General features: G+C 39.3%; 1 protein-coding gene across 1 annotated transcript in view; it reads left to right on the top strand.

The window, feature by feature from the left end:
• The window catches only part of pappa2 (pappalysin 2), a 77,860-nt gene that overhangs the window by 3,550 nt on the left and 52,011 nt on the right, over window positions 1–22,299 (top strand). The window contains exons 2-8 of the mRNA XM_067604969.1: window positions 3,691–3,923; window positions 4,626–4,853; window positions 5,039–5,637; window positions 17,427–17,575; window positions 20,610–20,749; window positions 21,001–21,154; window positions 21,998–22,190. Of these exons, the coding sequence (XP_067461070.1) occupies window positions 3,691–3,923; window positions 4,626–4,853; window positions 5,039–5,637; window positions 17,427–17,575; window positions 20,610–20,749; window positions 21,001–21,154; window positions 21,998–22,190 (1,696 nt within the window). The remainder of the gene's footprint in view (window positions 1–3,690; window positions 3,924–4,625; window positions 4,854–5,038; window positions 5,638–17,426; window positions 17,576–20,609; window positions 20,750–21,000; window positions 21,155–21,997; window positions 22,191–22,299) is intronic.

Raw genomic sequence — 22,299 nt, 5'->3', positions numbered from 1 at the left:
TCTTTTCTGCCATTTTATAGACTAAAGAATTAATCAAAACATTTAACAGATTAACCAAAATAATCCTTAGTGACATTAATAATAGTCAGTTGGGAAAATTGTCAACAAATATTGAAGACGTAAAGATGTTGGTTTATTAAAGTCTAGACGGGTGTGCTTCATCTGAGTGAAGGAGCTCTGCCAGTGCCAATTTATGAACTGGAGTAGAGGAAGTTAGTATGTCCCCTAACTACCTGAAGGATGATTGCTCATCTCAATAAAAGTATCAGGACACAACTGTTATGGTGCTTTGATGAAGGCTCGTTTGCCAAAAAACACATCAGTTTATGAAATAAAATGGTAAACTTAGGGAATAGTATTAAGATTGTCCACTATCCTATTCCATAGATCATAATTTGTCCATGTCCATTTTCTACTCATAAATGGAAACGGTCTTCAGGTTTCTCCTCATATTTACGCCTTATCCAGAAGCAATATACGTAAATAGGAATGCATGTTCAATTAAATTACCAAATTTAAGACAAACAACAACAAAAAAATATCTAGGCTAACCCAGCACATCCTCTTGACCTCGGTATTTTTTAGGTTGTGGTCCAACCACTGCTGACAACGCTAATAATTATGATGACAATAATGGGATAATAATACTGTTGCAGTTATGATGAGTATGATTGGATAATGTTACTGACAAAGATAATGTGATTATGAAGGCGTTGAGAGAGGATACTCATACTGCAAAAATGATGAATATGATTATTATGATGATGGGGGCGATGGCTGGCAGTGATGATGATGATAATGGTTGATCACATCACATTGGCCGCACTAATGATTACAAGATGATGAAGACAGTCATTGTATTATTAATGATAATCAACATCAAATGGCTAATAAACCAGGAGCCAGGTGGTAAATACAGGTGATTTCAGCCTCAAACGTACAGTATACGATATATAACTTTAATAATAATCCATAGTGAGTTATCTGATCGTGATGACATTGTTTTTAAGCCATTTTTGGTCACAACAGAAACAACAGTGTTTTCATTTTAGACCCAGACTCTACAAGAGTATGTGGTTACATAACCGTGAAAATTCCCAGGGTGTGTTTCATTCAGTCTCGCTCCTCATAGTTAGCTTGCCTGTGGGTTTCCATTGATTCTGATTAATGACTGCAGCCACATTTAACCATGCTTTTCACATGAAGATGACCATCACTTTTTTTTTTTTTTTCCCAATGAGCCCCACATCAAGAAAAGAGGCGCATTTGACAGAACAACACATACATCAAACAAATTGAAGAGGATAAAAGCGCTATGGTGCAGCACCACAGCTGTCCAGATAGTGAGGGAGACCACAAACTGTTACGTCCGCTCACATTTACTCTGATCAAAGATCTGAGTCCATTACTCAACTTTTTTCCCCTCATTGCTTCCTTATGTGAGAGCGGCATTTTGTGGCATGGGCCTTTCCCTTTGTAATGTCCTGAAGGAATCTGACAAATAGAGTGAAAAACAAACTCCTATTGTTTCTGCTAGACATGACAATGACATTAGACTTCTAATGGTCAGTGATGATCTTATAAATCTATTTGTTTGTACATTTCCCTCTTTATTGTCATGGGACTGTACTATATGTGTTGCAGAATGTTGTAAACAGTAGAATATAATGTGATGTGTTATATATTGTTATTATTTTTCTGCATATTGACAAATATTTATGCCAATACTTAATAATGATGGCCATTCTCGCAAATTCAACAAGAGTGCAGCACTATGACATTGTTAAAATATTAAAAAGAGGTCAAAAGCTGGTGACAGGATCACACATGCTATGAGAATATAAATACTGGATCCTCAAACAGGATATGATTTTCAAATTTAAACCCGAAGCTGAAAAAGTTTGACCTCCTACCTTCCTTATTAATCATTTTTTTTATTGCAGCCGGTTATGTTTCAGTGCCAACTGTGAGCAACAGAGTAACTGCTAAATTTGTGCATGACGTGGTGTTTATTACGGAATAGATTTGATTACAATTGTTATTTATTCAGAAATGGTAATAATTGCAGTATTTATATTACATTTACTACATTAAAAAAGCAATTTTGATAATTATTTTTTCCTTTACGTAGAATTGTTAAAGCTGCACAATTTTAAAATAAACAATGGATGTGTTCTGTGAAAGATGTCACTCATACCGATAAACCCACAGAAAATTATTATCCCACTCTGCAATCCCCCTCAGTTCTATGGAGCGTTTTAGCGTCCTTCAGCTCATTGTTTTGGTTTTCTCGCCCACAGACACCTCTCTCATCAACTTTGTTTCTGTCAGCAACAGGCAGCTGTTTTCATCAAAAAAGCTCTGTGCTCAATGTACGCTACCTGCCCAGCACCTAACAGCAGACAGACAAAGTTAGTAAATAGATATTGAATATAACGGAACATTTAGTAGCTTCTCAGGAGCTGGTGGAGACCAAATCAGAGCTAAAAGGAGAGTAAGTATTAGTCGTACATTTGTTAGGAAAACAACTCCAAATTAATGTTAATGTTGCTCCGTGTTTAGCCGATGTGTATATAGCCAGTCGTTTGCGAAGACAATTGCCATACAACCTTATAGGTTATAACATGTCAGTAATGTTTTTTGGGCTAGTTCTGCTGCCCTCTAGTGGCCAGAAAAAAGAATGCAGCTTTATACAACAGATTCAATATTACAATTACAGTAAACAAATGAAACTGTGGTGGAGATGATTGGTGGTCTTGAAGTAATGTGCATTTTTCACCATCACCATCTGTGGTTTCATGAAACCACATGAAACCTTTAGCTCCATTTGAATTTGAATAACAGCATCCTCTTCCTGCTGTATGCCATAAAATAATAACCTTGCTATAGATTTGGTAATGCAAGGTAAAGGATGACAATTTGTCTCAAAATTTATCTGTTGATGAATTATTGGTATTACAGTGCAATATATAGCACCTTTTGCATTTTGTTGCAATTTGTTGTACATATATATATATATATATATATATATATATATATGTAATTACATTTGGTAGTAAAATAGGCGACATACAGTATAATCTAATTCACTTGGCAAAGCCATGGCCTCCTAACTGCTGCTTTCTTTAACTGAATTAAATGCTTAACCATGAAACTGGCTCACTTCCTTGGGGATATTTTGCTACAGTTGCCCACTTTACACACTCATGCACACAAACGCATGTAAGCATATACACATGCACACACACACATACAGTGTTGAGGAGGGTGAAGGGGTTCCCTGACCCTTCGCTGTCCCAGTGTTTGACATCTGGGGAGCAGATGTGGATCTGTGTGTGTCTGTTGCAACAGCAGATGGAAACATCAGGGCCTTGCCTTGGCTGAGTGAAATACCTCCGTCCTCCTTCCCCTCTCTGTTCTCTCCCGCTGTCTCTGGCTCTGTCTATTCTCTCTGTTTCTGTCTTACTCGCTCTATCAGTGTCTCTCAGCCTCTCTGTACCTCTCTTTCTGCCAGTCCTCCTGTGTCCACAGGACTGTAATCACTTGAAAAGATTGCTTGTTTGTGTGTTTGTTTATTCATTTTCCCCAGGGCAATGACCATTTGTAAATTTGCTTTCCATCGAATCTGCAAAATTATTACAATAACAAAATATTTGGGCTTACTTTAACCCCCTTTTCACTGTGCTGTAGGTGTATTTGACAACTGTTCCCATTCATTGAGTGAGAAGGGCTGGTCGGTAGGCATTCGTACTGTGGAATCTGCGGGTGCCAAAGACGCACGGTTCTACTTCACGCTTCGTACAGACCGAGCCGTGAAATCCACCACTGTCTATAGCCACCAGCGGTACCGAGCCAATGCCTGGACTCACCTCATGGCCACTTACAACGGTCACAACATGACCCTGTATGTTGATGGAGCTAAGGTGTGTGGTTTTGGTGCAAACTTTGGTTCACAGTTATGTTGTTTTTTGTCATTTACCTCTGTACTTTCAACTTCTTGATCACTGAAATACAATGACATCACTCTTTTATTCAACATTAAATTACTGGTAGGGCTACCTGATTCATGACAGTTTGAATAAAAGATTGTAGGTCACAGCGAGAGCCTATCCAAGACTGTTCAAGACTGTAATTTTTCCACTTACTGCTTATTTAATTTTTTGGACACCATATCTGGTGCACTTTAGCATCCATCAACAATCATTCTTCATCACCAGCATCATACCTTTTGCAGATTTGGCATGCAACCAGCTGGATTTTTCAACATTTGAAAGAGGAGAGGACACCTGATTAATCCAGAAAGAAATCTTCTCAATCGGTTTTTTGACAGTTGTTATACTTGGGCAGTGGTGGAAGAAGTATCAAGATCATTTATTTAAGTAAAATTAGCAATACTGCACTGTTAAGATACCCCATTACATATGAAAGTCATTCAACCAAAGTTTAACTTGTACTTAATTACGTTTCCCCACTGCTCTTTGGTGACTTAATGCTAATATGTCCTCCATAAAACGTTTGGGCAAATTAAGAATGTTTTGGATTAGATGATTAATAATTCAAATTAAATTATATTATTTTCCTTCCTCTCTTCTTGGCGGTCCTTTCTCCTCTGATTTTCCTCTCAGGTGGGAGAAAGCAATCTCCAGTTGGGTAATCTCCACAGCCCCTTCATGAAGACCTGCAGAACCCTCTTCCTCGGCAGTAACCAATCCGAGCAGGGACACAGCTTTAGGGGCCATATAGGGGGTGTGGTTTTGTGGGGCTACGCCCGCTCTCACAAGGACCTGCTGAAGCGACCACTCCAAATTGATAAGAGCGAGCCTGTCCTGGCGATGTGGGCTGACTTCACTAATGTAACTATATTCTACACTGTCAGCTGTGTAGTCTTTCCAGAAATTAGCAGATCCCAGAGGCCATCATATTATGTAGATTTAGTAGATTTTATTTCGGTCTTCATCAATATTACTCATTTAATCAAAATATTTTGAAATTGATTAGAAATAATATTGAAGTTATTGATCCTGCCTCTGATTTTTAGGTGGAACAGTTGTGGACTCCACACAAAGTTGGCCTCCATCCGACCATCATCACCACTCCTGTCCCTGAACAAGAGCTTGTCTCCTCTTTCCTGCCACCACCCTGTGGCCTGACGCACTGTGACAACACTGACATCATCCTTGGCTACAACAACAACTGGCAGCTCCGTGGTCCCAAACGAGTTCGCTACAGGATTGTCAACCTCTCCAATGATGATGGAGGGGACCCAACCGTGTCACAAGACCAGATCCAGCTCCAGCACCATGCCCTGACTGAGGCCTTTCGTCCGTACAACATCACCTTAGATCTGAGCATACACACCGTCAGAAACTCCAGCCTCCGACAGCGGTTTATTCTCAGCAACTGTCGAATTGGAAAGATTGGGAACCGCCAATGTGATCCTGAGTGTGACCACCCAAGGACAGGCCATGATGGGGGGGACTGCCTCCGACTGGGGCCCTGCTATAACTGGAAGAGACAGGATGGGGTTTGTAACATGGAGTGCAACAGTATACACTATGACTATGATGATGGAGACTGCTGTGACCCGGAGGTTACGGACGTCCTCAAGACCTGCTTTGATCCTGAGTCACCTGACAGGTGAGGTTAATAGACAAATGTCATATCATACTCACCACTCTGGTCTGCTGAGTATCTAAAGGAAATACTGGCTTCATTCACTAATTATTTCCAATGTGTTGTTTTTTTATTGCTGTCAAGCAACTGTCAATTAAATGTTTATTCAGATTTTTCACATTAAGAGCCTACCAGGAACAGGAGTTATTGTGCCCATTGAGCCGCTGGAAGACTTTTAATATGAAACATTTGTGTAGGAGGTGTTGAGTTTCAGTGACAGTAGCTTAACCGCCGTCCAAAAATGGTATAATGGAAGGGACTGGAAATAATCAGTGAATCAAAACAATATTTAGTTAGGGAGGAGAAACTCAGAGAGCAGAGTGGTGAGCGTGACAATACCGTGTTGTTGCACTGATAAAATTAGTGCTGTGAGTCTTTCCAGATTCTAATTATAATTCTACTTTATAGAACAGTATCAAAGGTGGAATTAAAATATCAATCATCATCTTTGTCTGTAAATGTTGACAAAAAGTGACTCAGAGCTTTATTATTTTGACCATTTTAAGTAATTCATTTTCAGGAGGAGGTTGTTGCTGGTCATAAACATTTTAGCAGGAAATTGTAAAAGGCTACATTGTAGGTAAGACACAGTAGAGAAAGTACCAGGGGGATTAGGTTTTCGGCCAGTGAAGAGAACTTGTTTTTCCAGAGGCAAGAAGTCTCTGGGCATAAATGGCCACTAATAAGACTCCCCGTGAGGTGAATATCTGTCTTAGCACGCTGCAGTGCTTCTGAAGGGCTGTGCTATGAACAGCTCAACATGCAACATGTACAAATTGGTACTCTCACTTTCCCCAGTGGTTTTAGAGAGAGCTCTGTGAAGTGGGGATGGTGGGTTAAGAGGCCAAAGTACACACTTATTTTTACTAAACAACTCGAGCGGCAGCCCGCTGCCTTCCATTTGGTCTGACAGACAGGCTCATGCAGAGTTCCAAATAGCTTGCATGAAGTCTCGCCATGAGGTCGTCGGCCCAGGTTCTTAAAGACCCGATTCTTAAACCAAACTGTAACCACAAGCTTTACACTGAGCCACTGGGAAACAGAACATGGGAACTGGAACTATTTTTTAAAACGATAGATTTAGCACTTGATGTCTGGAGTTGACAGAGTGTGACAGCTTAACACAGGGATGGATTAATGTTTTTTAAACCAGAAAAATAGAATTTTTTTCTTTGGTCAAATGGACCTCTCTTTACCAGTATACAGGATTTGTTATGATGACTCCTTGTGCCATAAAACAAATCCTAACCTTGTAACTAAAGCAAAAGCTGAAATTACTATCTTCATTTCGCCTAAGGTCATTTTAAGACTAAACTGCACCATATATTTATGTACTATTTAGACTGACAACATGCCGTGCCGTACATATGGCTTCTTTTGGAAAAAGAGTCAAGTAATTTAGAACATTAAAGGGGTTCTCCAGTATGGCACTTTCATAAAGTCGAGGGACTTGCAAGTGACACATTATAAAAAGAACGATCAAAATCATTGCAGCAGAGGCCAAGATATCCTGAATTTTTATCCATAGTATGGCTTTAGCTCCAAAAATGCTAGATCCTACATTTCCCACAATACAACTCAATATCATCTTTTGTTAACTTAAATTCCAACATCTCTAAAACTACACGTCCCAGCTCGCTATAAATTTGTAGTCTCCAAGCCCAAGCTGAGATGGACCGAAAATAACCCTGATGACATCATCAGGTTTATAAGACTTCCCACCAGAGTCACAGAGGGCAACTGTTTTCACAGACAGAGTTATGAGTAAAAAATAATAATGAGTAAACTGAACTTCATGTGTAAAATTGGTGGAGTGTTCCTTCCCCACTATGCCACAAGCATGAAAGGGTAAGAAAAGGTAGAAAACATGTAGAATAAAGCTGTCTGTAAAGTTTGCCTGTTCACATTTTCACATCCTCTCAGAAATGATTGACTTACATTATAGTTTGTTCACAGTTATTTGAATAAAGGACAGACAAAAGCAGACAAAGCTTCATGTATGCCTATGTGTTATAATTGATGGACGGTTTTGGTTCTGACCAATCAGGAAGTGGTACCAATGTAAGACCTATCCCTGTGTCATAGTTGCAATTTCAATTTCATTTGTTGCTAAGGTTGTTCCATGGGTTGTTTGTGTTGTCCACTTTAATATCTCTGATTGGCTCAAACTTGTACAGCTGTATTTGAGAAGTTGACATTTTAAGTAAAGAATGAGAAAAAGAAGTGAAACCCTGCTACTACTGTTTGTTTATGTAGCCTCAGTGGAAAGTGGGGCAGCTTCCAGGAGCTAACCAATCAGAACAGAGTGAGATCATCAGGAGGAGTGCCTAAAAGAGACGGGAGCTAAAACGGCCTGTTTCAGACGGAGGCTGAACTGAAGGACTGCAAAAAAAGCCAGTGTTATAAGTTAAATAAGGACTTTTTTGAACTGTAAATCATGCAAAGATATTCCATTATAACTCCAGAATAAAATCATGGACCTGGAAATGTGCATGACATGTCCTCTTTAAGTGCCTTGCTCAAGGTGCCCTCCAACTGTTTCAGTGGCCAGAAGAAAAGTTGAACTGGACAGCTCCCAATGACCAAGAGTAGAAGACTGTGTTTGTACTGTGAAACTATCATGTGTGAATTTGTGCAGCTGTATGAATGTGAAACGGGCTGTTTCTGGAAATGAACATAGTGCTCAGTTGACTCTCCCTTGAAGACACAGGTGAAAGTTAGGTAAAAGTAAAAAAAAAAAAAAGAAAAGTTGGCTTGCGTGTGTGGTCTCATTGCTTGGCCATATGCAGGAAGTTCTTCAAGTGTGTCATAAGTAAATGTTAATTTATGTTGCCCTGTCATGAGTTTGGTGGGACAGACAGAGACAGGCAGGAAAAAAATGTGGTTTGGTAGTTGTTATGGTCAGATGTTCCCTGTCTCAGCCTGAGCTCGCTACCCTGCAGAGAGGAGATGGACACTAATGAAAAAAATTGGACAGCAGACAACACTCTGCTTTGTTGTTTTGCAGAAACACACCGTTATTAAGAGGTCTGGTCCTTTGGGCTCAATTATACAAAATGCTCTGTGATTTATTCTAGATTTAATTTGATGGTTATTGCAAAGAATATTCCAAAGAACCAAATGAAAATGTTTCCACCACACTTACCTTTGGGTAATAATGGGAATCAGTTTTAGCTTGATATATGACAGAGAATTGGAGAGATCAATGTGATGTGTTGATTTTGATGTGAGCATGCTTTTATAAATCACGGCTTTGGATTTGATCTGGTTTTGTGCTTTTTTTTTTCTGCATGAGAGACTTTCATAAATAAGGTCTCTGCTAGTCTGAATTTGAAAGCTAAACTCTAAAGTCACAGTGTGTGCTCCTACACAGTGATGTAACTTCTGCAGTTACTTTTGCCAGAGTTCCCGTCTATAAGCTTCTGACCCTCCACTTAAAACAACATGAACAGCCAATACACGGGAGACTAGAGTGTCATAAAAACTGGGCCTAGGGGACTAACTGTCGTGTAGGTCTTCTTCTGGAAAGGTCTTGACCCCAGCTTGTTGAAAATGCTTGTGTGTTTGAGTGCTTGGACATGCATGCATGCATGTGTGCGTGTGTGTCCCTGGATCCCAACTTGCATCTTTCTCAAGCAGAGAGAGAATTAATGTGAGGATGACATTTCACTGGCATTTGTAGAATACTGAACCAGTTTTATGTTTGGGATCTGGGTTTTTGATATCCCCCCCCTCATTCTCTCTGAGCTCTTGGCCAGGTATTCAGATTGTGGGACCCTATATGTGTGCAGCTGCTGCTGGCCAGTACGGGGCCAGAGGTTTTTGAAGCCAGCTGCTGTCACGACACAAATTTGTTGTCAAGAGCCAGTTCTAGAGCAATGGCCAGGTACACTGCAGATTCTGGCATCACAATAAAGAAAAGTGAGCAGGAAAGATGGAGAGAGAGGCGAGGGTGGAGAGGGAGTGATGGGGAGTTGGGGGACATCATGTCCATTTATGCTGAGACACATGTCCAGGATTTGCTGACCAAAAAATGTTAGCAAATCCTGGACAGAGCACTTGTGTGCAAACAGCTCCAGGCAACTCCCCTGACAGAGCAATCCTGTTCCAACCTTGTTTGACGCTTTACGTGCATGTGAATCTCATGCATGATGTGGTTATTTCAGATCAAATTTTATTCTGATCAAGTTTTATTGTGGTCTTGTTTTATTCACTAATAAAAAAGCAATACTGAGAGTGTTTCCCAGAACAGTGAACACTGCTCTACATCTGAATGAGCTAGTTGAGACAATCTTGCCTCACAATTGATCCATTGATGTCTTTAGCCTAATGCCTGGATTATGCTTTATACTCCAGTGAGCATAGTACCCCCTTTAGGTATTGTTGCTAAGCGTGTCAAGCAAGTACAGCACATATTTTACAGCGCAACACAGTTTACAGCACAGTTTACGTGAAGAACAGCAGATTTACCACTCAGAATTCTTTTTGAAACAATGGGTCCTTGATTTCAGGTAGAGGTGTAAAAAAAAAAAAAAAAGCAGCTTCTCAATTCTAACCTGCAAACCTTCTAACCTGTAATTTTGCCAGCTGAATGAACAACTGTCACTAGCACATTTTATCAGCTGTAGCTTACTCACTAATTAAGCTAACAAAAGCTCCATGGGTTGTGCTATTATAATGCTATTTCCAGCTGACTTTTTATTGTTTACAGCTGCTTTGTTTTAAAACGAGAACATAAAATTGAGTATCGCACCACAGTCCCACGTACACCATGCTATTGAAAAAGCCAAAGCTTGACAGACCTGCCACTCCTAGTTACAGTCGCTAAGCTATGATTGGATTATTGCTGTTTAGGGGAGGGGTTTAGTAAACTGTTAATCGCAGCCTCTTCCTTGACCCCGCCGTAGCATGCCTGTCTAAATTTGAAAGATTGCTGTTGCATGCAAACACGACCGGTGAGTGCTCGCTGTGGATGACTGGTTCTCAGTATGTGAAAGTACGCTCCTGCATTGAAGCACTCTCCGCTCATGCAAAAATGACTTTGTGTGCTGGTATCTTCTCCTAGCACTGCATTTATCAAGACCTGTGGAGCAAATGTTTGGATTGTAGATGCTTTGTATTTACTTTATTTCAACATGCAACATTGTACAAAGGCAGAAGTGCTCAGTAGAGTATATAATATGTTAAAAGTTTTGGCTGTTGGTGTGATATTTTTAGAGTCTGTGCTCCGATTCAGTAAAGTTCAAAGTAACTGACTTGTCAACAATAATATTTTAAATGGACACGCCGCTTAAGTTTTACATGGTGACAGTGCTAGTGCTGACTCTGCTGTTGATTCGCACAGTGTTTGACTTGCCCACAAATGGTAATTTTCTAAATTCATAACCAAGGTTTTCACCTCAATCATGTAGAGCCATTTATTATTTTTGCCAGGTTGGATTTAGACTTCCATTGAGACATCTTCTGAGTCTCTGAAGTTGAAGAGTCAACTCTTTAGTGGTCAACTTTCTGTCACTTGCAATTGCATAGCCTAGGATGATGGATACTGCACACAGCCTCGGCTGAACTCAGCTTCAGTAATATAGTGAGAGCAGGGTTTCCCTGAAGCATCCTAAATCTTAAACCTTATTTAGGCAGGCAAAGTGCCTGAGAAAACACATTCATATTTACAGAACAACACATGCACTCAGGGAGGGACTGCAGTTGGGGGAGGATTACACACATGCAGGGCTCTTGGCTGCTGAGCGACACCTTTGGACCAATTCAAAGGTGAAGTGCCTCACTTAATGATACTTTGACAGTAGTGTGTGGCAGGATGGGGATTACTTTGTTCTTTTTGGCTGTATCGCAATAGCGGGGCCAGCCCTAGAAAGGCAAATGTCTGTCCCTGACTCACTGAGTGATGGAACTACACCATTGGTTGGCTGAAAGTGACCAATGGCAACAATGATGGAGATTAAGCTGTTGTAATTTCAGGAGAGAAAGTAACCCTTCAGATCCCAATATGTGGTCAGTTTATCCAAATAATGCCTATTTGGAAATTTGCTCCGACATTTTCGGAGATGTGAGGAGCCACTGGACAGGTGAGACCAGTGTCATCTCAGCTGCTAGCAGCCTGATTCCTGTATGGCTAGTGGATAGTGTCACGATGACCTACCTAAGGAAACTGTTGTGTGACAGGATCTGTGTGCTGTCACCAGTGCAACTTACTATCACTTCCATGTTCATGGTAAAAAAAAAATTAAAGCAATATAACAAATATATTTACAAATGCAAACTTTACACCCATGAATCACACTGTATTGGGGTAATTTACACTTAACAATTAACTTGATAGTAACTGTATTAAAACTATTTTAGAGTTGTGGTGGGAAATAATGTGAAATAGCATATAAAATATATTTAAAAAGCCTAAATCTGAACTCACCACTTCTTACAACAACAGCATATAGTCTACACCCAAAATCTGGAACACCCTACCAGCAGAAATTAAAGAGGCAACCTCAGTGAGCACTCTTAAGAGCCAAAGTAAAAACTTACCTACACGGACTGGCCTTAAATTAACCTCCTCCCCGACATCTAAATATGTATGTTTATTGCACTTTTACTATTATTATTTATTTTTCTGTTTTATGCTTTTTCAAATAAACTTAAACTTACATAGAAACAAACATCCTAAAAATGCTGGTGATGTCCAGGTCTGATGGTAACCAGGTGATGTACATGAAGATGACATGTGTATCACATGGTTTTAAACCAACAAGTTCAAATGTACATCGCAGGTGTATTTTCATACAGTAGATTATGATATATGCAGCTGTCACCCCACCGCCGGTAGCCGTTCCCTCCATACACTCGCCTTAACATCACCGTCAGTCTCTCGTCTGCAGTCCCAATCAGTCTCATTCGAAACTCCACATGGTTTGGTGGCGATGGAAGGATTGACTGCACCTTCTCCTTATAATCCTATGTTGGCACTATCCACCTGCCGTAGCCCCACTCTTGAGATGATCGGCAGGTCGACATGTCGTCAGCCTGGGGAAAATATGATCCGATGAACTGATCTGTGCAGCTCTTTGGTGATTTACCTCTGGCTCTAACGTCTCTGCAGCATTTTCATATATGATATAATTCCTTTTAGACAATAAATGTTGGTCTCACAGATGAAATCTAACAATTAATAACTGCCACATTAGTTTGTCTGAATGTAAAGTGAAGCTTCATGTTTTTACTGGACAGAACAACAGTGCTACCTCTGAGGCTCTATATGTACAGATACACCACATTTCAATAAACATAAATGTATTATAATGAACAGATCAGTCTATATTAAATTTCTTTTTATTTTATTAAGCTACATAACAGTTTGGATTTTTATTATAGCTACATTACAGACTGAATGACAATTTACTGCATCTCTCTGTCAATGAGGTTATTTTTTTGTGAGATAAAAAGTGTTAGTGGAGCTTTGAGTAGAGATTATTTTGTCACAGTACAGTCAGGTAGTTGTGTTGAAGCTGAGCTGCTGCTGTCAGCAAGAACACTGCTGTTCCAATCGCAGAAAGATCGTACTGCGTCCTCCCGTCCTCGGAAGTTAGTACTCCAAAGTCAAACCCGCCAAGTCCGAACTTGGTGTACTTGGTATTGTAAAAGACCCTATGTCAAACTGGCCTCAGTTAAAGCCGGCACACTTCGTGGGGGCTTGGTCACCACGTGTCGCCACTTCCTGTATCACTCATTTCATATTAAAAGCCCTCTAGCATTTCATACACGGTCCAGCCATGTACCAGGTCCGAGGTCACTAATAGGCGGACACAGACTCTCCAGATGTATAAATGATAAATTATTGAGAATTATTACATTTTAACGGAGTGTTTCTATTTGAACTGGAGCAGCTTTTGTAGCCTTTACAGAAAAAAAAACAGAAAAGTAGACAGCGAAAACAGAGCTTTTAATCAAGAATGGACAGACTCTTACATGTTCAGGCTTCCCACGGACAGTTCAAAACCAGCATGTCTCATATGTTCCAAGACTGTGGTGATTGTGAAGCGCCACTTTGAGACAAAGCACAAATCTTTTAAGCAAACATAACGACTCAAATCCGAAACCGAGGGAACAGAAAATAAATGATCTAAGAGCCCAATATGATCGATCCACCAGAATCCCAACACATTTCAGTTTAAAATCCTGGCAGGACAAGCTAGAGCTCACTTCTCTCACTGAACAAGAGAAAGTGGGGGAATGGGATGTGAGAGAAAAAAGAAAGAGAAAAAGAGGTGTTAAAGCTGTTCAATTGTTAAGATGTGTTGAGATTGTTTATTATTAAATGGGTTGAGACTGTTAAGATGTGAAATGGACTTCACAAAAAAGAAGAAAAGGGAAACTCAAGCTACACTTCTTTTTTTTTTTTTTACATTTTTCTAAAATGAATTATTTTTAAATGCAGCTCGTGAAATATTATTGAATTGTACTTTCTTTATTTGATTTGACAGTCTGTTGTTGAATACATACAGATGTAGATATAACTGCTAAGCTTCTTCAACATATGTGGCACTGAATCATAATGCAAGTTAGACATTATGATGTTCCGGACCTTTACATGAGGAAATTTCCTCTAACTGGACCTCTTTGAATTTTAATTGAATACCCCTGTATTAGGTTTTGACTTGTTTCATCCATACTCTTCCCAGCAGGAAGCTGAGATCTTACAGTCACAAGCTCACCTGTCTAACCTCCAGGCTGTTGGAACAATGTAAGCAACACCGAGCCAAACCTGGAGGACATTTTTAACGAGCAATTATATAAATTATATTTCTGATGAAAAAACAGCACTTTTAAGCCTTTTAAGATTGAAGCATGGTTAAGCAATATTAATAAATTTTCCTCCACAGCTGAGCCTGATCAAAGGCATAAACGTTAACTTCTTTTTTAAGAAAGCAACATAAAACAAATCATCCAAATACACTTGAAGTGACTGAGGTAAAGATTAAAGTATGGCTTAGTAATTTTAACAAAGTTAGCCCCACAGCTGAATTTGATCAATCACATAAAACCCTAACTCCCTGCTAAGGAAATACAACATGAAACAATAAACCATTACGTTATAATCATCAAAAAAACACTTAAATCCAAAGCTTTGCATGTGCGAGATGAAAGAAAACAAGACTTTACAAACAAAATTATATACGTATGATTCATGCATATAACAAAATGTACTTCTATATATATGAACTGATTTGACCAAACGCTATACTGATGCACCAGTGGAAGACTGTTAATATTTATTTATTACCCTGCACATAAAGCAAATGCAAAGAAATGCATACACATAGTCCTATATGCAGACCGATGTTTTTTTTCATCAGGCAGTTGTAATGCTCCAGAAAACCACAGAAGGCTCAGCTAATAGCCTGAACTGTCTGGCATGCAAGCATTGGGCAGTCAGGGAGATCTCACTGCAAAGCTCTCAGACCCGGCGGGTCCTAACGGTGATAGGTGCAAAAGCTTTCCAGCTATGAAAGCAAAGGAGAAAAATGACATGTGACATCTCCGCAGCCGAGGGAAAACAAAGTGGGTTTCACACATCATAGTGCCTCCAGCCCAATTTATCACAGTTACAGAGAGACAGGAAGAGAGAGAAAGACGTGGGAGGTTGTAGACTGTGGGGGTCAGCGGTTTGAAGTACCCTGACCAATTCAAACAATTATGATTTGGAAGTTACATATGTGCCAAAGACAGATGTTGATAGATTGAAACAAATTTACCTCTTCTGAAGAGCTGACCTATGCTGAGTGTACAAGTCCTAACTACCACTCTCACAACACCTAATTGCATTCACATTGTGCAGAATCCACAAGGTCAATTGTCTATGGTTAAAATAGCAATAACATACGGGGAAATAGCTTACCAGGGGTTAGATGAGATCCCTGTGCATCCACTATTGATTGGTCCAAAACGTGTTTAGCCTAGGTTGGACGTAAAGGTATAGTATGCAGGATTTGTCGATTGGTGTTGGTAAACACACAGCATTCAAAGTTGGCCCCTCCTCCCCGGCTCAACCAGCGAGCAAGCGAGAGAGACAGAGAGAGCAGCAGCGGTCGAGTGAGCTAGAGAGTGAATGAAGAGTACCAGTGGCGCTGGCGAGAACAAAGCCGTGAATCAGATAAATAAAATGTTATTTTCTGATTGTTTCAAGGCGGTTACGATCTAAAGCACAAATAAACACACCTATACCTCTGCACAACCCTGTGGGAAGATGCTACATCACAGGATTTTGTGTGAATGCAGAGCTTCATCCTGTCCGCTGTGGCCTCTCTGCTCTGTGTGTGTGTAGCTCAGCCCCACCCTCGGTCAAGCAGACACACAGACCTGCAGCTCTTTATACATCCATGACACAGAGACGGAGAGCAGACAGCGATGTAACTTGGTCACTACACTATGAGTCTCGACCTCACTCATGCGTGCTGCTATTGGCTGGGGGCTACACACCCACTGCCCAAAGGTTGACACCCAGAAGCGTCTTGAACACAGCAAAATAATAAGAAAATAAGAAAATACAGGCAAAGGGCAGGCTCTCTGCAGATAAAAACACTGCCACACACTTCTAGTGGGTCATAAGAGGGATTACTTTTGTATGAGTCTGTACGTTATTTTTTAGGAAATATTTAGTAAAAATAGATAGTATACATTTTAAAGGCACAAACACTGGAAGCACAAAGTGAGCTAGCTGTCCTTATGCTAGCTAATGCTCACTTTGGCTGATAGACTTCTGCTCAAGTTGAAATTAGGAGAAGCCATATCAATGCTAGGAATTATTTTAGGTCACAAACAGCATGTATTGAGATGAAATATTGGTGTTGTTGTTTAACTAGTTATATTTAAGCTGACAAACTTACACCTTAAACCCTTTAAGATTAAGTTCTACAAAATGAACAAGAGAGATGCCTATCTTAGGGCTGTGCAAGCCCACACAGTCCTAATGAGGCATAAGTGAAAACACCTGTATGGGTGTGTAGGTTTTTGTGGTAAGAAGAAAACTAGACAATGTGGTTACACTCATTGTGGTTTGAGTATGAACTAATTGGAGCATACTGACAACAGTTTGGCCCAGTGACTGCATGCAGAATCTGAGAAGTACTAACCAGCTGTTGGCTTTGGGCACTTTTCTAGCTAACCTTTTCAAACTAACTGAAGAAAAGCTATGATTTGTAGAAGCATTAGTAACTAGCTTGCTAACTAAAAATATTCAGCATATGAATTAGACATTTTTGGAGCTGTCAAAAAGCATATTTGTCTTTTTTAAATCTTGGTGGAGGATAGCTGTTTTCTACGCTATTAGTGCTAAGCTAGGCTAAATATGTCAGGAACCAAGCTCTCAAACACACTGAGATAACAAGTTTCAGTAAGACAGTCAACAAGTCCATTTTTAAAAATGTATTTTTTTCAGTGCACCATGTTTTGAGAAATTGACTTCTTGTTTCAGTTCTGTTTCAGTGATATGAACGTAGACATTACAACCCTTTAGCATACACTATGTTTTATGATTATGGCTCCTTTTATTTAAGTGAACTTCGAGCAAAATATGTTGTAAATGCCTTTTTATTTTAAGGTCCGTAGATTCACGGACTGAAAATATTTTTACTCACTATACTGTAGCTGGTGTAGTATAGCCAGGTTTATTTTTAAAAACAATTTCAGGTGAACAGCCACATATATTTAGCTTTCCAATGTTTTCTCTTTTCCCACCTCTGCAGGGCCTATATGAGTGTGAAGGAGCTGAAGGAGGAGCTACACCTGAGTGGCACTGACACACTCAATGTTTTCTTTGCAAGCAACTCGATGCGTGAAGAGCTGGCTGGAGCTGCAACCTGGCCGTGGGCAAAGGAGGCTCTCACTCATCAAGGTAAGTCAAATTACGTCAAACTACTGTACAACTCTCCTCATTTCTTGCTTCTGCCTTTATTCCTTGTAGTTTGTTCTATCTTTATAGTTTTTCATTTTTTTATCTTTCTCTTTTTTTCTTCTCTCTTTCTTCCTCCAGTTTTGTCATTCTTATTTTCTTCTTTCTTTCACCTTATTTCTCTTTCTCTTTTTAGCCATCCTTTCCTCTCTTCTCTTGCACTCCATCCTTTGTTGTCTGCTTTGGCGGTATCCAAATGAGATGGGGAGAACAATTCGAGCTGGCAGAGATTTTTCCCGGCACATTGCCTCTTTCCTCTTCCAATCATTAGGCCCCTTTCCACTGGAAAAGGCTAATCAACCCAACAACAACCAAACAAACAAATGCCAGTGTGGGCTCTGTACCGTTGTTGCCACCCATGCTTACTTGCCAGCTGTTCTTTATTTATTTATGAACTTTCTTCTTTTTGTGCCAGTACAAAGTAGTGAGAAGGAGACACATGGGGCAAATGTACTTCTTGACACAGACCTCTGTACAACAGTGGTGTGTGGAGGGGCATGTGAGGTACATAGAGTAGAACTCATCATATCCCAAGTCAGTCAGTCATAATTGCTTGAACCGGAGAGTAAACGCAATCTCTGTTTCTGTTGTGATATGATGATGGAAAGTCAGAAACTGACATCTCTCTGACCAAGCCGTTCTCAAAAAAAATGTCAGTGCCTTTCCTGTACTCTAGCAATCTGTGCTCCATCATGTCTCTAGCCAGTAGAGCATCAGTGGGGTGTGGCTGGACTAAATGTTTATAGCATGAATTAATTCTGCGATTATCGGCATGAACTTCTTGATTCTATTGCATCAACACGCACAAAAAACCCTATAACATTCCCAGCACCTTAGTGAATTCCCTGCATCAAAAAACCAGGCTGATTAGATGACAAATGGGATTATTATTCACCACCAGTTATGTACACTTAGTGAATACTGTGTATGTTTAAGTTGAAGAAAGAGCACATTCAGCAATGAAAGTTCTGTCTTGTTTTATTCACCCTACACAAACTAGTGATGAAATGATTAGTTGATTGACTTTATGATTGATAGACAATTAATTAATTTATACTAATGATATCTAATTTAATAGACTAAACTGATAATTAAGTAATAAAAACGGTTGACTGGTTGATTCAATGAAAATCATTGTAAGCTGTAGTACTTATAGGCAAAACACAGGTGAATTTTTATGTCCACAATACACATCAAATGAGCTGGCAAAATTTAATTTCAGCTGTCTTCAAAAGACATTTACTTTTTAGAAATGAGCAAAAAATTATCCAAAATGCTCAGACAGCATAATCGAAGCCAAACAAATGCACTGTTAAACAGAAAAGTTGATATTTGCAGCGGCATTTAGCCATTGACCACTGAGTTTGATGCATCTTTATGTTTAACCGACTTTTCCCTCATTTCTATTTCTAAATAGAAGTTCCATCTAGATATCTACATTCAAAAGATTTTTCTAACTACTTTGAAAAAAAGGAAAAAAAATACATCTTTGCCAAACCATATTTGTTTAAAGCTGAGTATAGACGTAGGTGTATTTGCTCACAGCACCACTGGAGGAGCTGGACATCTCAGGCAAGGGAAGCAAAATCTGAACAGCTGTCTATGCACACAGGGTGTATAAATTATTATGCTGTGTAATTAATATAACATAAAAACTGACAGCTTTTGCTCACTATAAACTGCTTATATCCATTTTGAGGTAAAAATGTCCTTTTTGTGGTGTCCTCAGATAAACAGATAATTACAACATTTATATTTGCTGTATATTTCTGGGCTTCAAATAATGATTTAAATAGGGACTTTATGTTATATTTTAGAATTAAACTCTAATTCTTTTGAATTCAGTGTTTAACTGAATGTCTTCCACATTACATTTGTTGCAGTTGCTCAGCATCTGTCCCTGTTTAAAAACAAGTTAGTGGATGACAAGACGTCTCCGGAGGCCCTGTTGTTTAGTTTCTTCATATGTAATGTCTTCATTGTTCAATGTCTTCACCACTGAACACACTGTTTCTAATTAGAAAACCAATAACTGTCATGTCTGTTCTTGATTCTGCGATTATCAGCATGCTGCAGAAAACTTGTATCTCCACTTAAAAGCCATTTTTGTAAGAATTCATCATAGCCCCAAAACCATGATATTAAAATGACCAGCATTGGGATACCATGTTAATTATTTTAATTTTTATTTGGTTTTAGATTTTTAATTAGACTTGTAATTTTTCTATAGTAAAATGAATAGTTTAATCCATGTTTAAGCCTGCAGAAAACACATAATAACATAATTATTTTTCCATTCAGAGAAGTGCAGGAGCAGGCACCAAGACCATCCACTTTCATCTGAACAAGGAAGACAGTGGTGGTAGCTGTCGGTTTTTAGGAAAATGAGGCAAAAGCAGGCAAAAATGGCTCATATCCACCCGTAACCACCTTACCATATTCTGTTTCCTGTTTTTGGTTTAAAGTACTAAAGTTTTACTCCATTCCTAATTGGTTTTTAAATGTCACAGTGCTTAGTCTTTTTACTATGGTGGTCTGTTTCTCTTTAGGAAATGCCAGCTTGCTGTGGTGGCAGAGAGTGAAAATGGAGTTGAATAGACACATACAGTAGCTGGTAGTTAGAATCTGAACTTTCACAACAGTGTCACATTTTTTGTGATCGCTTGTTTTGTTGGATGCTCCTGAAATTTTGCAAAAAAAATTGGGTAACTGGTCTGAACATGGTTTCATGTTTCCTGTTGGGGATTTATTGACTTGCTAAAGGACAATAAACAGGTTCACCTGTAGAAGGACAGTTTGCTATATTATCTGTCAAAGTGGTGGAATGAAAGAAAGTGACAGTGTGGTACATGTATCTTGTGACTTTTCAGTCACTTGAAATATATTTACTGTGTCTGACTGACTTATCAAAAGACACAAATATCCAGATAGTAATAATATTACACCTCATACTATAAATTGTATTTTTTATCCTCAGGTGGGATGGTGCTCAACCCATCATACTTTGGTACAGTTGGTCACCACAACACTATGATCCATGAGATGGGTCACATCTTTGGACTGTACCATGTCTTCAAGGGGGTGAGCGAGCGGGAATCCTGTGATGACCCATGTCAGGTATGACTGTTCAATCGTCTCCTCTTGATGATAGTTAATGTGACTTATTGTATATTGTACCAGGTTACTTTATGTGGTAAATTGTACCTCTTCAACCATTATGTCTATACTTCACATGAATAACTTTCAATTCTTCAAGATGATATATAAGTTAAGCAAAAACTTCTTCATTTGCTGTCTGTAGACGTGCCTACCTGGATTGAGCTTTTCAGTCCTTCATTTGCTAGTAGTACTGTCATGTGTACTTGCAGGAGACCACCCCATCCATGGAGACAGGAGATCTGTGTGCTGACACTGCCCCAACACCCAAATCCAAGGTCTGCCACGATCCTGGAGCTGTCAACGATACCTGTGGAGTCACCACGTACCAGGACACACCTTATAACAATTACATGAGTTACACAGGTACAGCGAATGAACATTCTTTACTTTGCTTGAAACATGTTGAAAAATCATTAATGAACCACATGGTTGCAGGTCAAATCATTTAGAACATACAGTAAAAGAAGAAAATGAACTAATCCCTCCTTTATTCCTGAAAAGCTGACATTGTAGAGATAAACGTTTGCAGGATACCGATGATAGAAGACATACTGTGTAACATACTATATATTATTAGAAACAGTGCTGTATTTGTGTAAGACTAAATCCAGTAGGAATATAAACACATGGTTCTTGGTTATAGCCTGTCATGAGTCTTTAATCTATATACACAGCAATACAAGCAACTACCTAAAGCTACCTAAAATAATGTCAAGTGGCTACTGTAACATTTTAATTTCCTTTTGGAATTAATAATGGATGTAACAGTACCACTAAAACAGATTTTGCACACAAAACACAGGTAAACCAGATCAGAATGACAGTTTGTGACAAACATTATCTGCACTTTTTCTTCAGCTTACCACAAGAAATATTAATCTATCTCAAGACACCCTGCATCTACATCACCATCCATGTTTCTTTGTGTCATCACAGCAAAACTATGTGATTGTTTTAGTCATTTAAAAAAAAAAAAAAAAGAACTATTAGTCCTGAATGTTACCTGATTTAGTTGCTCAAAAAGGTTAATTAAGGACATTACTGTTGTGTTCACATGGTGTTATCTTACCTCCTCCCTTCAGATGTTTGAAATAAAGCTGCAGTAATTATTTCCAGCCATGTAATTAGCAGTGCAGTTAGATGAAGGTTAGAGTTTGATCCTGATCCATTAACTGGGCTTTGTTCTATTTCATTGCACCACATCAGATGACAACTGCACCAACCATTTCACTCCCAACCAAGTGGCCAGGATGCACTGTTACCTGGACTTGTTCTACCAAAACTGGCTGATGGAACGTCAACCTACCCCCATCCCTCTGGCCCCCATAGTGACTGACCAGAGCCCAGATTCTGTCTCTATCTATTGGCTGCCACCTGTAAGGGGACCACTCTATCAAAGGTACAAAGGCCTCATTATTTCTCTTTTTAAGAAATACACCAAATTGAGTTTTGTCTTTTTTCTGCACTTAATTTTTTCATCTTAATACCAATCCTAATTGGGACAACTA

The sequence above is a fragment of the Thunnus thynnus genome, chromosome 12, assembly GCF_963924715.1.
Source record: "Thunnus thynnus chromosome 12, fThuThy2.1, whole genome shotgun sequence".
In the NCBI taxonomy this organism is placed as follows: domain Eukaryota; kingdom Metazoa; phylum Chordata; class Actinopteri; order Scombriformes; family Scombridae; genus Thunnus; species Thunnus thynnus.
Note: the sequence above shows the minus strand (reverse complement) of the source record. Positions and strands in the feature narration are given on the sequence as shown.